The sequence below is a fragment of the Micropterus dolomieu genome, linkage group LG23 (assembly GCF_021292245.1).
Source record: "Micropterus dolomieu isolate WLL.071019.BEF.003 ecotype Adirondacks linkage group LG23, ASM2129224v1, whole genome shotgun sequence".
In the NCBI taxonomy this organism is placed as follows: Eukaryota; Metazoa; Chordata; class Actinopteri; order Centrarchiformes; family Centrarchidae; genus Micropterus; species Micropterus dolomieu.
The window spans coordinates 30,748,329-30,761,423 of record NC_060172.1 but is presented as its reverse complement, the minus strand read 5'-3'; the positions used below and the strand labels follow the sequence as shown (position 1 = coordinate 30,761,423).

Here is a 13,095-nt window from a genome sequence, read left to right as displayed (position 1 = left end):
GTTTTGACAGTGATAGACACACATCTCAGTTCTCTCTATATTGCTGTATCCCATTTCTCTTGCTTCTGCTGAAGGCGATGGATCGCTCCCATCAAGGGCGTCTGTCAAAATCTGTGAGCTGAAACGACCAGCTGCAGCACAGGGACGTAAAACTATGCTTGTGCTTTGCAAACCATATCAAATGCTTACGGGCTCTGAGCTTCAACAATAGTGGGTGTGACTGAGACTGTCACCCTCTATATGTGTGTAAGCCTCGGTGGTGTATTTTCATTCATTTGTCTACCACAACCCAGAGGGGAGTGAAGTTTGAGGCTGAAACAGAGCTGATGGACATGAGATGCGGCAGGGACCTCTACCTGTAGTTCACACCCTCCTTACCCTGAGGGCCAGGATCCTGAATCTTCCCTCACACAGTCCGCTGACTGTTTGTGTCAATAACAAAATCACCACAAAAGGAATATTTTCATTTCCACCATTTTGAAGTTGCATACTTTCACCTTGACCATGCTCATACTATTTGTAGATTTTGAATGAGAAGCAGTACAACTGACAGCATTGGGTGCTTTTCTGCTGAGTGCCCTTGTTCATGTCTGCTACCTGCCAATTTGTGAAATTAATAAACAAAGGTAGTGGGTCTTCTAAGTTGGAAAACAGCGTTTAAATGGTGCTTATAGACATTCTACAAACCATCTGCACTTAAGTATACCATATAATGCATTTATCACTAGTTTAGATCCCTTTGTGTTTGTATAGATGCACATCTTCTTGTTTGTTTGTCATTTATGGAAACCTTGTACGAAACATTTCCAGGAAGAGAAAAGAGGTTCATAAAGTGTTCCAGTTGCCAGGTTTGGCTCCTGTTTCAACAATTACCTGTCAGTTAGTGTAAAGCCAGCTAAATGAGATGCAGATGCAGCTAAGGAAAAGGCTATGGTTTTTATGGGGTGATAATTCTCTCTTATAATCAGCAGAAAATTTCACTTACATGTGTTTGGTGTCATTTGTGCGACATGATAAATGTCCTTTTTACACATTTAACAACGCTTTTTAGCAGCAACATATTGTGGTGATCTTTTTTATTTATTTTTTATTTTTAAAGCTGTTCTCCCCCCCCGCTCGCTGACTGGAAGGTGGCAGGCTGTCAGAAGGATTTTAATGTGTCGAGGCAGCATGTGACAACTCCATTCTCTATGGACTGTGTTCCTTGCTGCGGCTTAAATCTCTTATTGAATGGAGAATCTTAACCCAGTTGATGTCACCAGGAAATTATGTTTATTCGTACTAAGAATAAATGCTTGAGAGTCTGTTCCAGTTTGGTGATGGGCTACAGTTTCTCTTTATTATCATCACCAATCCTTCAGCTAAGCTATGTTCTGCTCTATTAGTCTCTTCACTATGTGATGTACATTATGCATATTTTAAAAGATTCTTCTCAGACAACACGTAGCCATATTTATTTTTATGAAAGACACATTGGAATCAAAACATTTGACAGCTGACTGAAAATATTTCCAAAAAGCCAAGCACTACAATTTTCATCAACTTTACATCACAGTGATACAGTTGCAAGCAACTAAATTTTCCGTCACTAAAGAAGACCAACCTGTGGTCTTCTTAATTTTGCACAATTTTTAAAGATCAACATTGTCATTCGCCTAAAGTAAAGTATAGCAAAAACTTGATGCAAGCGATTGTTGATTGACAGAGGATCTCCCTGACTGTTATGGCTGTGACTGTGTGATCTGGTGGCGTGTCTGGCACAGGTCTTTCTCTTTTCTGAAGCTCACTGCAGGGGGTTAGCTCATTTGGACGGACAAACCATTATGAATAAGAAATACACTTCCAAACAGTTCAAGCAAACGCTGATTTGCTGCCAGTGCTAGAGAGGAAAACAGGAAGCCAAATTGTGTGAAAATAACTATAAAAAATAGATGGAATGACTGCCTGCTAAGATCTTTCTGGCTGAAATGTTACTTATAAAGTAGAGTGTGGGCTAATTAACAGCGTGTAGATGTTATAGCGGGCATCATTATGTCACTGAGTCTAAAGTGATGTTAATATTCACATTCAAAATGTCACCTCATATTGTCCTTTGCTGCATTGATGAATAAGAGTGGAAAGGTTGTCTAAACATAAGCAATACCGGACACTTTATGACTCCTGAATCAATTCAGGGTATCTGCAGGTCTTGAAAAGACTTAAAAAGCATTAAATTTAGTTTTCTCAAAAAAAAAGGTCTTACTGTAGAAGGTGTTAAAAAATTTGTGACACAGAAAAGAAGAACAATATACACTCATACAAGTTAATGGTATGATAAAGTGCAAAACCAGCATAACAGGAAGCATGAAACAGGTATTAAGAAACAAGCAATCAGAGATGTGAATTTTTTATTTTTATTTTTTTCTGGAAGTATATCCAGAATTATACTGTGGTTGCACTTGCAGATTTGCATATCATAGAAGACTGGACTATTGGCCTTTGTGGAGAACTACACTCTCTGCGTGCCCCTCTTGTTATAAATACTACTTATAATTATGCATGTTGGTGTGTTGACATTCATTCCTTCTCTTTGTCTGTCTCTGTTCAGGTTTTGCCTGTGGTCTAGACATTACGTCTACAGGGCCGACATCCATAGAGGCGGCCAGCGGCCAGAGTGTGAAGCTGGACTGCCAGTTCACTCTGGCCCCTGAAGATTCTGGACCACTGGATATTGAATGGAGCTTGCTGTCTTCTGACAACCAGAAAGAGGACAAAGTGGTATGTGTAGATGTTCCCCATGAACATTGAAAATACAGGTTGATTTCAAATAGGGCTGTGCGATATGATTAAATCTCATATCCCAATATAGGTCATTTCATATTCCAATAATGATATGTATCCAGATAAAGACATTTTTTTTGTAATTTCAATGACATGTCGTGAACTCATGATTTAGCTCTGTATCATAAAGGTGGCAGAAGAGAAATCCAACCCCATGATCATGCAAAATACCATGACATAGAGTGAACAAGGACACAGCAACTAATGTAACTAATGTTAGCTAGGTTGTGGGTTAGCAAACTGTCGCTAGTTGCTGCTACAAAGTAAACATTAGAGGACGAGACGGCTCCAGAGAGTGATACAACTCTCCTGCTGCTATAGTTAACATCATAACAGCATGTCTTGGTGAACTACAAAGTAAGCTGAATGTCTGTGAGTAAGTCATTAAACATTAGCTGACTGACTGAAGTGAGTGTTTTGTGATCGCCAAACGATATATGTCGTCATATCGCACAGCCCTAATTTCAAAGACAGCATATGAAAGTACATTTGTCGGTTATCAGTCCTCTGATTGACTTTAATTTAGTATGATTTTATCTGTGTTCAGACAAGTCTAGCTTTGTTCTTGCCTTTTGGTAGGTAGTTGATGAGATCTTTTCCAAACCGATCTTGTGTATGTATCTTAACACTCCTCAACAATATGTCATTAACGGAAATTAGTGTTTTTTTTTTTCCTCAGAGGTTTAAACTTCCTCATATGTTCACAGTGCGTGTGGTTTCGCACTAACCTGTTCTGTAATGTTAGTTCTGTGGTTTTATGCTGTGCAGGCGGTGAAATGCAATACAGGTGCTTTTCTCTAGGTGTGTATTTTCTCGCAGTGTTAGAATGGAACATATACACAATACAAGACAAATGTAATTTGAGCCACATTGACTTCTATTGAGCATTTGTTCTCTGCAGTACTCTCACAGACACATAGTGGGAGTGATGGGAGCTCTCTTTATCCCAGGCAGTGTCTTCCCTTTCCAGCATGGCCCTCAGCCATGGACTACACAACTCCGCAGATTCTTGCTGCAGATCGTCCAGTGGTGTGTTCCTCTCCCGTGGCTCTTTGCTCCCCCACCTGTCACAAAAGCCTCCTCATCCCTCCTCCACTATCCTGTGGCTTTTAGTATTTTTTTGACTGAATGTTAGAGATACTGCAGGACAGTGGGTTGATGCCTCTGTCACCCAGCCCTGCTCTCACCCAGGTACACCTCTGTATTCCTGCTCTTGTTCACTGCTCCTGTTCTGGAGTTTTGCCATTGCCGAGACACCAGTTACACCCACCTATTTGTTTTTGACCTACTTTGTTTTTACTCTGAATCATTTCCTGAAGTGGTGGAGGATCTATCTATCATAATATTTCAATGGTTCCTATGATGAAATATTCATTTCAGTGCTTATTAAATGTTCTTAGTTTTCCAGTTTCTCAATGGTGCCGCAAAGATCACAGAATTCAGTGTGGGTGGTTCCCCAGTAGGGCCTCTTCCTCTTCATGTATGAATGCAGCTGTAGAAATATATCAAATGTTCCCAAATTGCATCTGGTTCCATAGTTTATTTTCTTTATTACGTGCTATTTAGCTGAGGTCTATCTACACAGCCATTAAGGTTGCCGAACCTTTGTAGGAATTTAAACAGCCCAGACATCTCTCTCTGAACATATTTGTTCTCCTTGACCTATTAGATTTTGCTCGCTATACACACACACACACACACACACTCACAGTCATAAAGCCTTTAACCAATATGAAGGCACGCTCAGAGTATATTCTTTGTAATTAGCCGCATATTAATTCCCAGGGGCTGCTTAAATGTATGTGACAGTGTTAAATGGGATTAGGCCGATCTGCAAGGACCAAAGCTACCAAGTCAGGGAAGGAAATGATAATGAAGGCTAAACTCCGTAGCCAGAGGCTCTCAGATGCTTAGAAGGCATGGTGAACCTTTACTCACATGGCCTGAGATGAGCCAATCTAGGCACCTCTTAAAGGAACAGCCACTATCAGATCAAACTTTAAAGTGGAGAGCTTGTCAACAGGATCGGCCCACACACCACTGGGGTCATATAACTGGGAACTCAAACTGCTGTCTCTGCAAGCAGGGAGATGGGTTGTGTGGTGTGTCTCACATGTGCAACCCTCAGAATTTTGTTCATATTAATGAACCATATATTTCAGCTGCATTTACTTTGTAATGATGCAATCAGAAGTAATGCCACAGCGTTATCTATTCAGTCGAGTATCTGGTGGGGAATGATGGCCTCCTTGATCTGACATATCCCGCACATCATCAGGGCCGTTTTGAGGGTGGTGAAGCATAGTTAATGCATGTTGCTTTGTTGGGCTTGAATGAGACATACCAGGCATGCCTACAGTCAGTCATTTGCATTTGGCTGTCATTGCCTGGCTACAGATTAACTGAAAGGAGGGTGTGCCCTGAGCGTTTAACACAGCTGTGAGAACGAGGAAAACTATTAGGAAAATGAAACCTGAATGGTGTGAATAGGAGAGGACTCTGCGCACAAAAATAAATAGCTTTTACCCGATATCATACAAACTGTCTCTTTTGTCCTTGAGCGCGGCAGCAGAGCCTTTTGTTTGCAGAAGTTATTGCGACAGGAATTTCTGCGTGTTGACAAAGTATTGGAGGATTTGGACGTGAAGCCATGACACCGTTTGGTGAAAATTGTGTAGTTTGTTTTACATGAGTGGTGATTGTGAATGCTCATGGCCACGTTTTGTTATATTCTCTATAGCCTCAATGTTGAAGGATATTTAATCCGTTTTAAGGCAGTGATTCTGCTTTAACCTTGCAAAGCGGTTTGGAGCAGAGCCGTACCCGTGAAAGCATGTGGCGGCAGCACTTTGAGTCTACCAACTTAAAAAGGCGTCTGTGGGAGCTCAAAGACACGGTGCTGCACTCCCAGCGCTCTGCAGGTTGTTTAGAGTAAACAGGTACTGCGGCTCTCTGTTTTGCTCCCAAATGATCTGCACCTCTTCGACTTCCCTCCCTGAGCAACAGCATCACATGACAATGACCTCATTTATTGTGTCTGAGGAAACTAAGCCTGGCCAATAGAGGGCTTTTACCTCTGCAGCGTGATCCGTCCACAGAGAGTGGCCAGGTGGCGATTGTATCATTGAGTGTCCTACCTGTTATGAAACGCAGCACACAGACTGTAGTGCTCCTCTGTCCTTTCCAGCCCCTGCCAGCTTGTCTAGTCATTTGCCCTTTTCATTTTTATTCCCCAGGCCCTTTATGGGATTTTTTTTTTCATTGGATCATGATTCTCAAGGTTATTGTGCAGTTCAGAGGTGTGCATGTGTGTAAGCGCTCCCATCTGTGTGCCGGTGAAGTGGCTGAGCCCAAGTGAGAGTTGTTGTTTGGCTGAGCTCGGGGCAATTTAATTTCCTCCCCTCCATGGTCTCATCTCACATATTGCTGTTATTACTGCTGATGTTCTGATCCCCGGTGAAGGATAGGTTTCCCTCCCCTGGGAGCCGTGAGGAATTTTAACTGCATTACCTGTTTACGTGGCTAATATGAACAAGATGAGCATGGCGCCCATTGCAAGCATGCCTGCCTTGCAGCTACAGGAACTAGTCTTCCAGTTGGAAATGGAGCAGAAAGGCAACTTGGTGTAGACTCACCAGAACCTCACTGACTCTGCTTCCCTTTTGTTTTGCTTCCTTTGAGTTCTCTGCCTCCTCTGAAGGGTTCATTATTCTTCCTCCCCTCCTGCCATGTTTAGTCTTTTCCTCTCTCCTCCTCTCTACCCAGGGGTATTGCTGTGTTGTACGCCTGGTGTTGAACGTGGCACAGAAAAGCCAGTAGAAGACCGTCTCCATGGAAATGTGGAATAATATGCCAGTTTTTATGAAAGCGAATGAGAACCCTTTTCATTCTTGTTTGCTTTTCTTTTACCCTCCTTGTCCCCCCCCCTACACATCACTGCACTACAAACTATGAGGTTTCTTGTTGGCTCTACCTGGCCTTTATTTCTAGGCATTTCCTTGCTGCTTTCGAAACCCAGACTCTGTGAGTGTGTATGTGTGTGTGTGTGGAGGGGGGTCTGCTCTTTGTTGACACAGCAGGTGTTGATTTGGCTCCACAGAGGTCGCTTTGTTAGTTCCACCTTCGTTCTTCTTTAACACAGAAAGGGCAGAACAGCACAGGCGGCTGGTCTGAAGGGCATTGCAGAGATAAAAGAGAGGATCCTTTCTCTCTTCCATATATTTTTGTTGGTTCAGTGAACAAGGCCGTTGCTTTCAGAAAGCGCATAATTGTCATTTCAAGGCCTTTGTTTTACTTGTTTCCAAGGAAGGACTTTTATTCTTGTAAACGTTTAAGTCACATAATATTAAACACATAATATTAATTAGGTATGCTTTCTTAACTAAAACACTCTTTTCCTGCATTCCTTTCCACATCCAGGTGATCCTGTACTCAGGTGACAGGGCGTACGAGGACTACTATGCCCCCTTGAAGGGTCGAGTTCACTTCAACTTAGCCGACCCCAAGAAAGGCGACGCCTCCATCAACCTGACGGCGCTGAAGGCATCCGACTCAGGCACCTACCAGTGTAAGGTGAAGAAGGCGCCTGGTATCCGCAGCAGGAAGATGCTGCTGATTGTCATGGGTAAGTGGAACAAACCACTGAACACATGCGGGTGTTAGGTTAGCAGTCTTTTTTTCCCCACACAGGGTAAATTCTCTCTCTACACACTGGAAATGCACCAAATCACACGCCCTTTGCCCTCCTTGGCTGTTTTGATGTAATCCCTTCTAAAATCAAGTGCATAACCTTCCTGGAGGCTGTAGAGCGTTTCCTCCTTTGTGCTGTATTCACCCTTGATGCTCTGTGATGATAATCCAGCTTTTTTTATTTTTAGAATTAAAATAAATAAATAATTATATATTTTTTTTTATTACAGCTTCCATTGTAAACGAATGCAGTTGTTATATTCCTATCATATTAACCGTGACAACAACGACAACATAAAATAGTTACACCTTATACATTTTAAAACATTAATTAACAACTGCGATAATACAGGCAACGTTAATTAAACAAATAATCTGGAATATTATTTCCTCTCTTTTAAAAAATGTGGACAAAGCTCAGAAATGGAGTGTTTGCACTCATTTCCCTTTTTATTGCACATGATGAGATGGGTGACACATCAGAGTTGTATAAGTCAGATGATTCACTCCCTAGGCAAACACAAACACACACACACACACACGCGCGCACAGTGGCCTTGCTGATCGGTCGGCTGACTAAAGGATGTCGAAAGTGAATGGCCTCCCGAAACCCGCCTGGTATTTGCATATGGGAAAAACAACCTACATGCGCTGCACTAGTCTGTGTTGTAAGCTGTGTGCCATTATCCACAGCCCTGTCATCACAATAGTTCTTCCTTTCTAAAGATAGGGCGGGCTTCAGAAAATGGCTGACGGTCCTGTTGAAATTATATCATATGTACAAAAGTGACTGCACTGCGTCAACTAGCTCAACCAGAAAGACGAGCGCTATTAGAAAACAGACCTGTTATTCAGGAGTTGTGTGGTGGCACCACTAAGCTGTTCTCTGATAAAAGAGAGGGATTGCAACAGATAAGCTGACCATTAACTGTGACTACAGTTGACCTCAATAACCACTGACAAACCCCTTGGGAAGGCTACTTCACATAAAAATTGATCTGACTAGAAGTAACATTAAAACACAAATCGCTGCTTAATCAATTGCTGATACATGTACTTATAGTCACTGTGTCACCTCCTGCCTGCGACAGTTCCACACTCCCTCACCACCAGTGTGGGAGGGTAGCAAGCCTTCTGATTCGTCAGTTGTTTTCATGTCTATTTTAAAAGGTTGGTCAATGTCATTGCTTAACTTGATAATTTCAGTCCTATCTTAACCCATCCTGTTTAATATAGAAACCGCATATTAGCTGAGGTAGTAATGTTTGTTGTTGTCGCTGAGTAGTAGTACAGTTATATACAGTATGATATCCAGTGCTGATACTTTTGGATCACATTTTACTCATTCATGCTCGTCACGTGCCCGTGTTAAAGTATTAAAAACCCATGTGTCTCTCTCCACAGGAAATATTTCTCATATTATGTCATTCCGGTGTTACGGTTACTGTTTTGTAGGATGTACCGTCAAGATGTTACTTCTTGTGGTTTTCATACTTCTTATTTTGCTTGATTGTCGTTTGATAATTTGATTCCATTTGTCGAGTGTGTCCTGCTGTGTACGAGCATCAGCTAGGTGACTAAAATGGAAATCCAGAAAATGCAGATGTCTACAGCTATAGCGTGTGCGTGCGTGCGTGCGTGAGAGAGACAGATAGCTCGAGGCTACAGAGGCTGTCAGGCTGCTAGCCATTGACCCCAGGGGCAGGGGCGATCTTAGCACAGAAACCTTGACAAGGAGAGGTGAGGACATCTTGCCTGCTCTGCATTTTACCTTCAGGTTGATCTTGTCACAACGTGGATGGTCCCATGAACGGGCGGAGATGCGTATGCATATGTCTGCACAAACATAAACACTCCTTAATGTATACTCTGGGTTTTTCTGTGTCTTGTCACAAACGCTGCCATATGCAGGTATACACACACATGCTGACACCTGCAGTGTACATGTTGTCCAGGTACTGTACAGGGGTCACATGTTGTGTATTCTCCTCTGGTTGCAGCAGGACATTGAAGTTAATAAGAGGAGAGTACCCACCTGCAGTTCAGCACTGCACGTCAGCAACTCTCACAACTCTTTCTACTCTCAACAGCCAATCATTTAGCTCTGCCTGCCTAAGGTCCAGACAGTCCCCATGGCATCCAGGATCTCACTGCAAAGCTCACCAGCCATTCTCATTAATTCTGTCTGCCTGGCATTAGTGCCCACTAGGTGCTTGTATTTCACGTTACCATTCAACAATCAGCTGTCAGTCTTTGAATTTGCACGCCTTCTCCTGACCGCTATGAACACCCCAATCTAGCAATCCCTTTCTACTTATCTTGTCCACAAGATAGCCTTGTGCAACTCATAAATCTCAATTCATTATTCGTTAAACAGAGCCAGGCTGGCTGTATCTCTTTGCCCTTTATCTCTGTGCTCCTCCAGCCTCTGTCACCTTCTTCTTTGACCTCATCGTTCCAGCAAATAAATCTGCTCATCGGACGGCGGTCCTAATATGAGGAGCTGTGTGTTACAGCGCTCAGACGCGTCGAGTTGACTTTCACCTTTCTAAGAAGCATTCAAAATGTCATAGCACTTTAACATTTAGGGTGTGGGTGTGGGTGTGTGTGTGGGTGCAACACAACAGCAGCAAAGAGCAGAGCAGTGAGTTAGGAGCTGTACAGCCATGGCCCTCATCACTCCACCATCTGTCCATCAGCGCTCGCTTAATTTTTGCTCTGCCCCTCTCTGTTGTGCCGCCTCCGCCCTGACCTCGTGTGTGTTTATTAGATTAGTAGGAGCACTCAGTACTGTCAGTCTACTGTTAATCCTTAAAAACGGTTATGCCTGCTAAACACCCCTCCCCCCTCCTGCCTGACACCTGGTTCAGATCTGGAGAGCCCCACTCCAGGGTTTTTGTTGTTACAGAACCCATTATTAGCATGCCGTGATGTCCGCTTTCTATCATACTTGGATTGCGGCCTCAGATTTATTCTATGCAACCGTTACCCCTCATAGTCTCTCTCGCGCTCTCTCTCTCTCTCTCTCCTCCTCGCCTGGCGGACTGTGTGTCTGTGTTTCACTGGAGCTGGTCTGCTTTTAATTTGGAGCTCTGTTTGTTTTTGAATCCCCCCATCTCATCTCCTGCCAACACTCTTGACTGGCCGGTGCAGTGTTTGCACACGTTCGGCTGTAAGACAGCTTCACCTCCATCCTTAAACCTGAACGCTACGTGTGCGTGTGTTTGTGTGTCCAATGCCACATGGTTCCCTTCTTGCTCGTGATTATCCTGAGTGACAGCTCCTGTAATAACAGCAGCTGGATCAATTACTGTAATTACTGCTCTCATTACGCTGATGACTGCTGCTTTGAGAAAGGGAGGAAATCAACTTTACAAATACACAATACAGACAAACAACTTGCTCACAACATGAAAGATTGAAAAATAACAGGGTTGTATGCAGGGTGGACTGTGTTGTTCTGAGCTAATCGGGCCACCTGGTTGTGTCTGCTATTTTTCACCTCCCTCAATCACTTTCCTTCATTTCTTTTTTCTCTCCGCAGTGAAGCCATCAAAGCCCAGGTGCTATGCCGAAGGCCCCACACAGGAAGGCAAAAACATTGTGCTGAGGTGCATATCTAGCGAGGGCACCAACCCCCTACAGTACAGCTGGGAAAAGACCACTGACACCAAGCTGCTGCCCGCCACCGCTGTGTTGGGTAATGGACCCTGTCATAAGCCCAACGGAACAAATACAAAACTGTGTTCAAGTCCTACACACAGGTCCGCTTTGTGTTTAGCACTGTCATCTCTTCATTGATGTGTCCTTTACCCTCACTACAGATCCCGTGGGAGGCACCATTAACGTGAGGAACGCATCTGCTAGCGCATCTGGCACCTACCGCTGCACTGCCTCCAACCGGATTGGCAAAGATGATTGTATACTGTATCTCAATGTGACACCTCGTGAGTACCCAACTAACTTCATGTTGATGTTTTAACCTGTATTCATGGTACAGGTACAATATGGAGCCCTATCTTCTTTCTTTCAAGTCAGTATACCACCACCCTTTGTACCTTCAAGAGTACAGTTATATATCACAACAGTGAAGTAAGGTATTGAAAACAAGACAGCCTTGCTGGCAGCTTTGTAAAGCTCTACTTAGGCACAGCGGTACTCCTTCCAGTAAGCTAAATACTACGTCAACATGCTAACATGAACTACAGCTGGAACTCATTAGTCTGTAGGTATTTAGTTATGAACATAAGTATTGGAAAAATTGAATAATTGTACATTCTGTGTGTTATGGTGTGATATGTTACGTGCAGTGTATGTCCCTCTGATGTAACCTGGGAGAGCCAAAGACAAATTTCCACTGAGATGGACAATAAAGTCAATCTAACCTTACCTTATATGATACTTGACCTGATGAAAGGATCACAAAAGTTATTACATTTCATCGTGAGAGGGACATTAATTAATGGTGATCCATGCAATACTTGTTTTAGAGATTAGGTCTGCAACTTATTTTCATAATCAATTAATGGTTGTTCTTGCCATCCATGAGGCCATGCAACTAGGGTGGCTAAAAATACAAAATTGCATATGTGGTACCTTTTTAATAAATGTACCGAAGTTGTAAATTGGATAAAAACTTAACAAACAAATAGAAATCTGCCTGTTTATTACAGCAACAACATATAAATTGGACAGCCAAGTGGTAGTGTTATAACATTGTTATCTTCTAAATGCGACAGCCACTGAAGTAAAAGTCCTACTGAAGTTTCCGTTGCATTTAGAAAGATGGGATCCATTTGATTCACAAGTGGCGAGGATTTTGAATGTGTCGGCTTCTTGAGTAGCAGAAGCTGTGGCACCACACAATGACAGCGCTGTCGAAATCAAGTGCTGGAGCAGAGGGCATCTATCTGTTGACTCTTTAGCATTGTTCTTTGGTCCTGCTTCTGTTTCAAACTCATTCTTGAGGGCCAGATATACTCCAAAACACGCCGCGGTTCAGTTTATGATTTGGTGCCTGCATACACATTGCAGTCGGCAGATGAAGATATTTACGTCATGCAGACACAGAAACTAGAATGTGCGCTTTAGTTGTGGGGCAATCTCAGTGACATTGGTAATTGCACTTGCAATTTAACTTTTTCAATGTGATAAGCCGAGAAAAGCTGAGAAACGGTCACTCACCCAAAATCCCGGTCGAAGCACCGCTTTGACTTGTAAAATAATCCAGCACTATCTTTTAAAGTCTTTATTGGACACATACCCTTAGTTATGTTTAAGTCATTGCTACCCAAATTACATTTCCCAATCCTTTTCTTCCCTTTGTTGTCCAGCCCCCAACACTGCAGGCATCGTCGCAGGAGCCATAATTGCTGTGCTACTGATCCTCATCATTATAGCAATCATCCTCTTCTGCTGTTGCCGTGCCCGTCACAGGAAGAAGTACGAGAAAGAAATCTGCAACGAGATAAGGTACGCTCACTGAAACATCAATGAGACTTGGCTCAGAGATACCCAAATCTCCCTTTTGATGGAAGAATATTTTGTAATGTTGCGTAGTCTTTGCTGTATAATGAGAAATGTGTC

The 13,095-nt window shown here is 42.9% G+C and overlaps 1 protein-coding gene across 1 annotated transcript in view; it reads left to right on the top strand.

Annotated features, from left to right (window-relative positions):
* cxadr (CXADR Ig-like cell adhesion molecule) overlaps positions 1 to 13,095 on the top strand; it is a 41,490-nt gene that overhangs the window by 23,799 nt on the left and 4,596 nt on the right. The window contains exons 2-6 of the mRNA XM_046039967.1: positions 2,588 to 2,757; positions 7,240 to 7,444; positions 11,054 to 11,209; positions 11,334 to 11,456; positions 12,843 to 12,981. Coding sequence (XP_045895923.1) covers positions 2,588 to 2,757; positions 7,240 to 7,444; positions 11,054 to 11,209; positions 11,334 to 11,456; positions 12,843 to 12,981 — 793 coding nt within the window. The remainder of the gene's footprint in view (positions 1 to 2,587; positions 2,758 to 7,239; positions 7,445 to 11,053; positions 11,210 to 11,333; positions 11,457 to 12,842; positions 12,982 to 13,095) is intronic.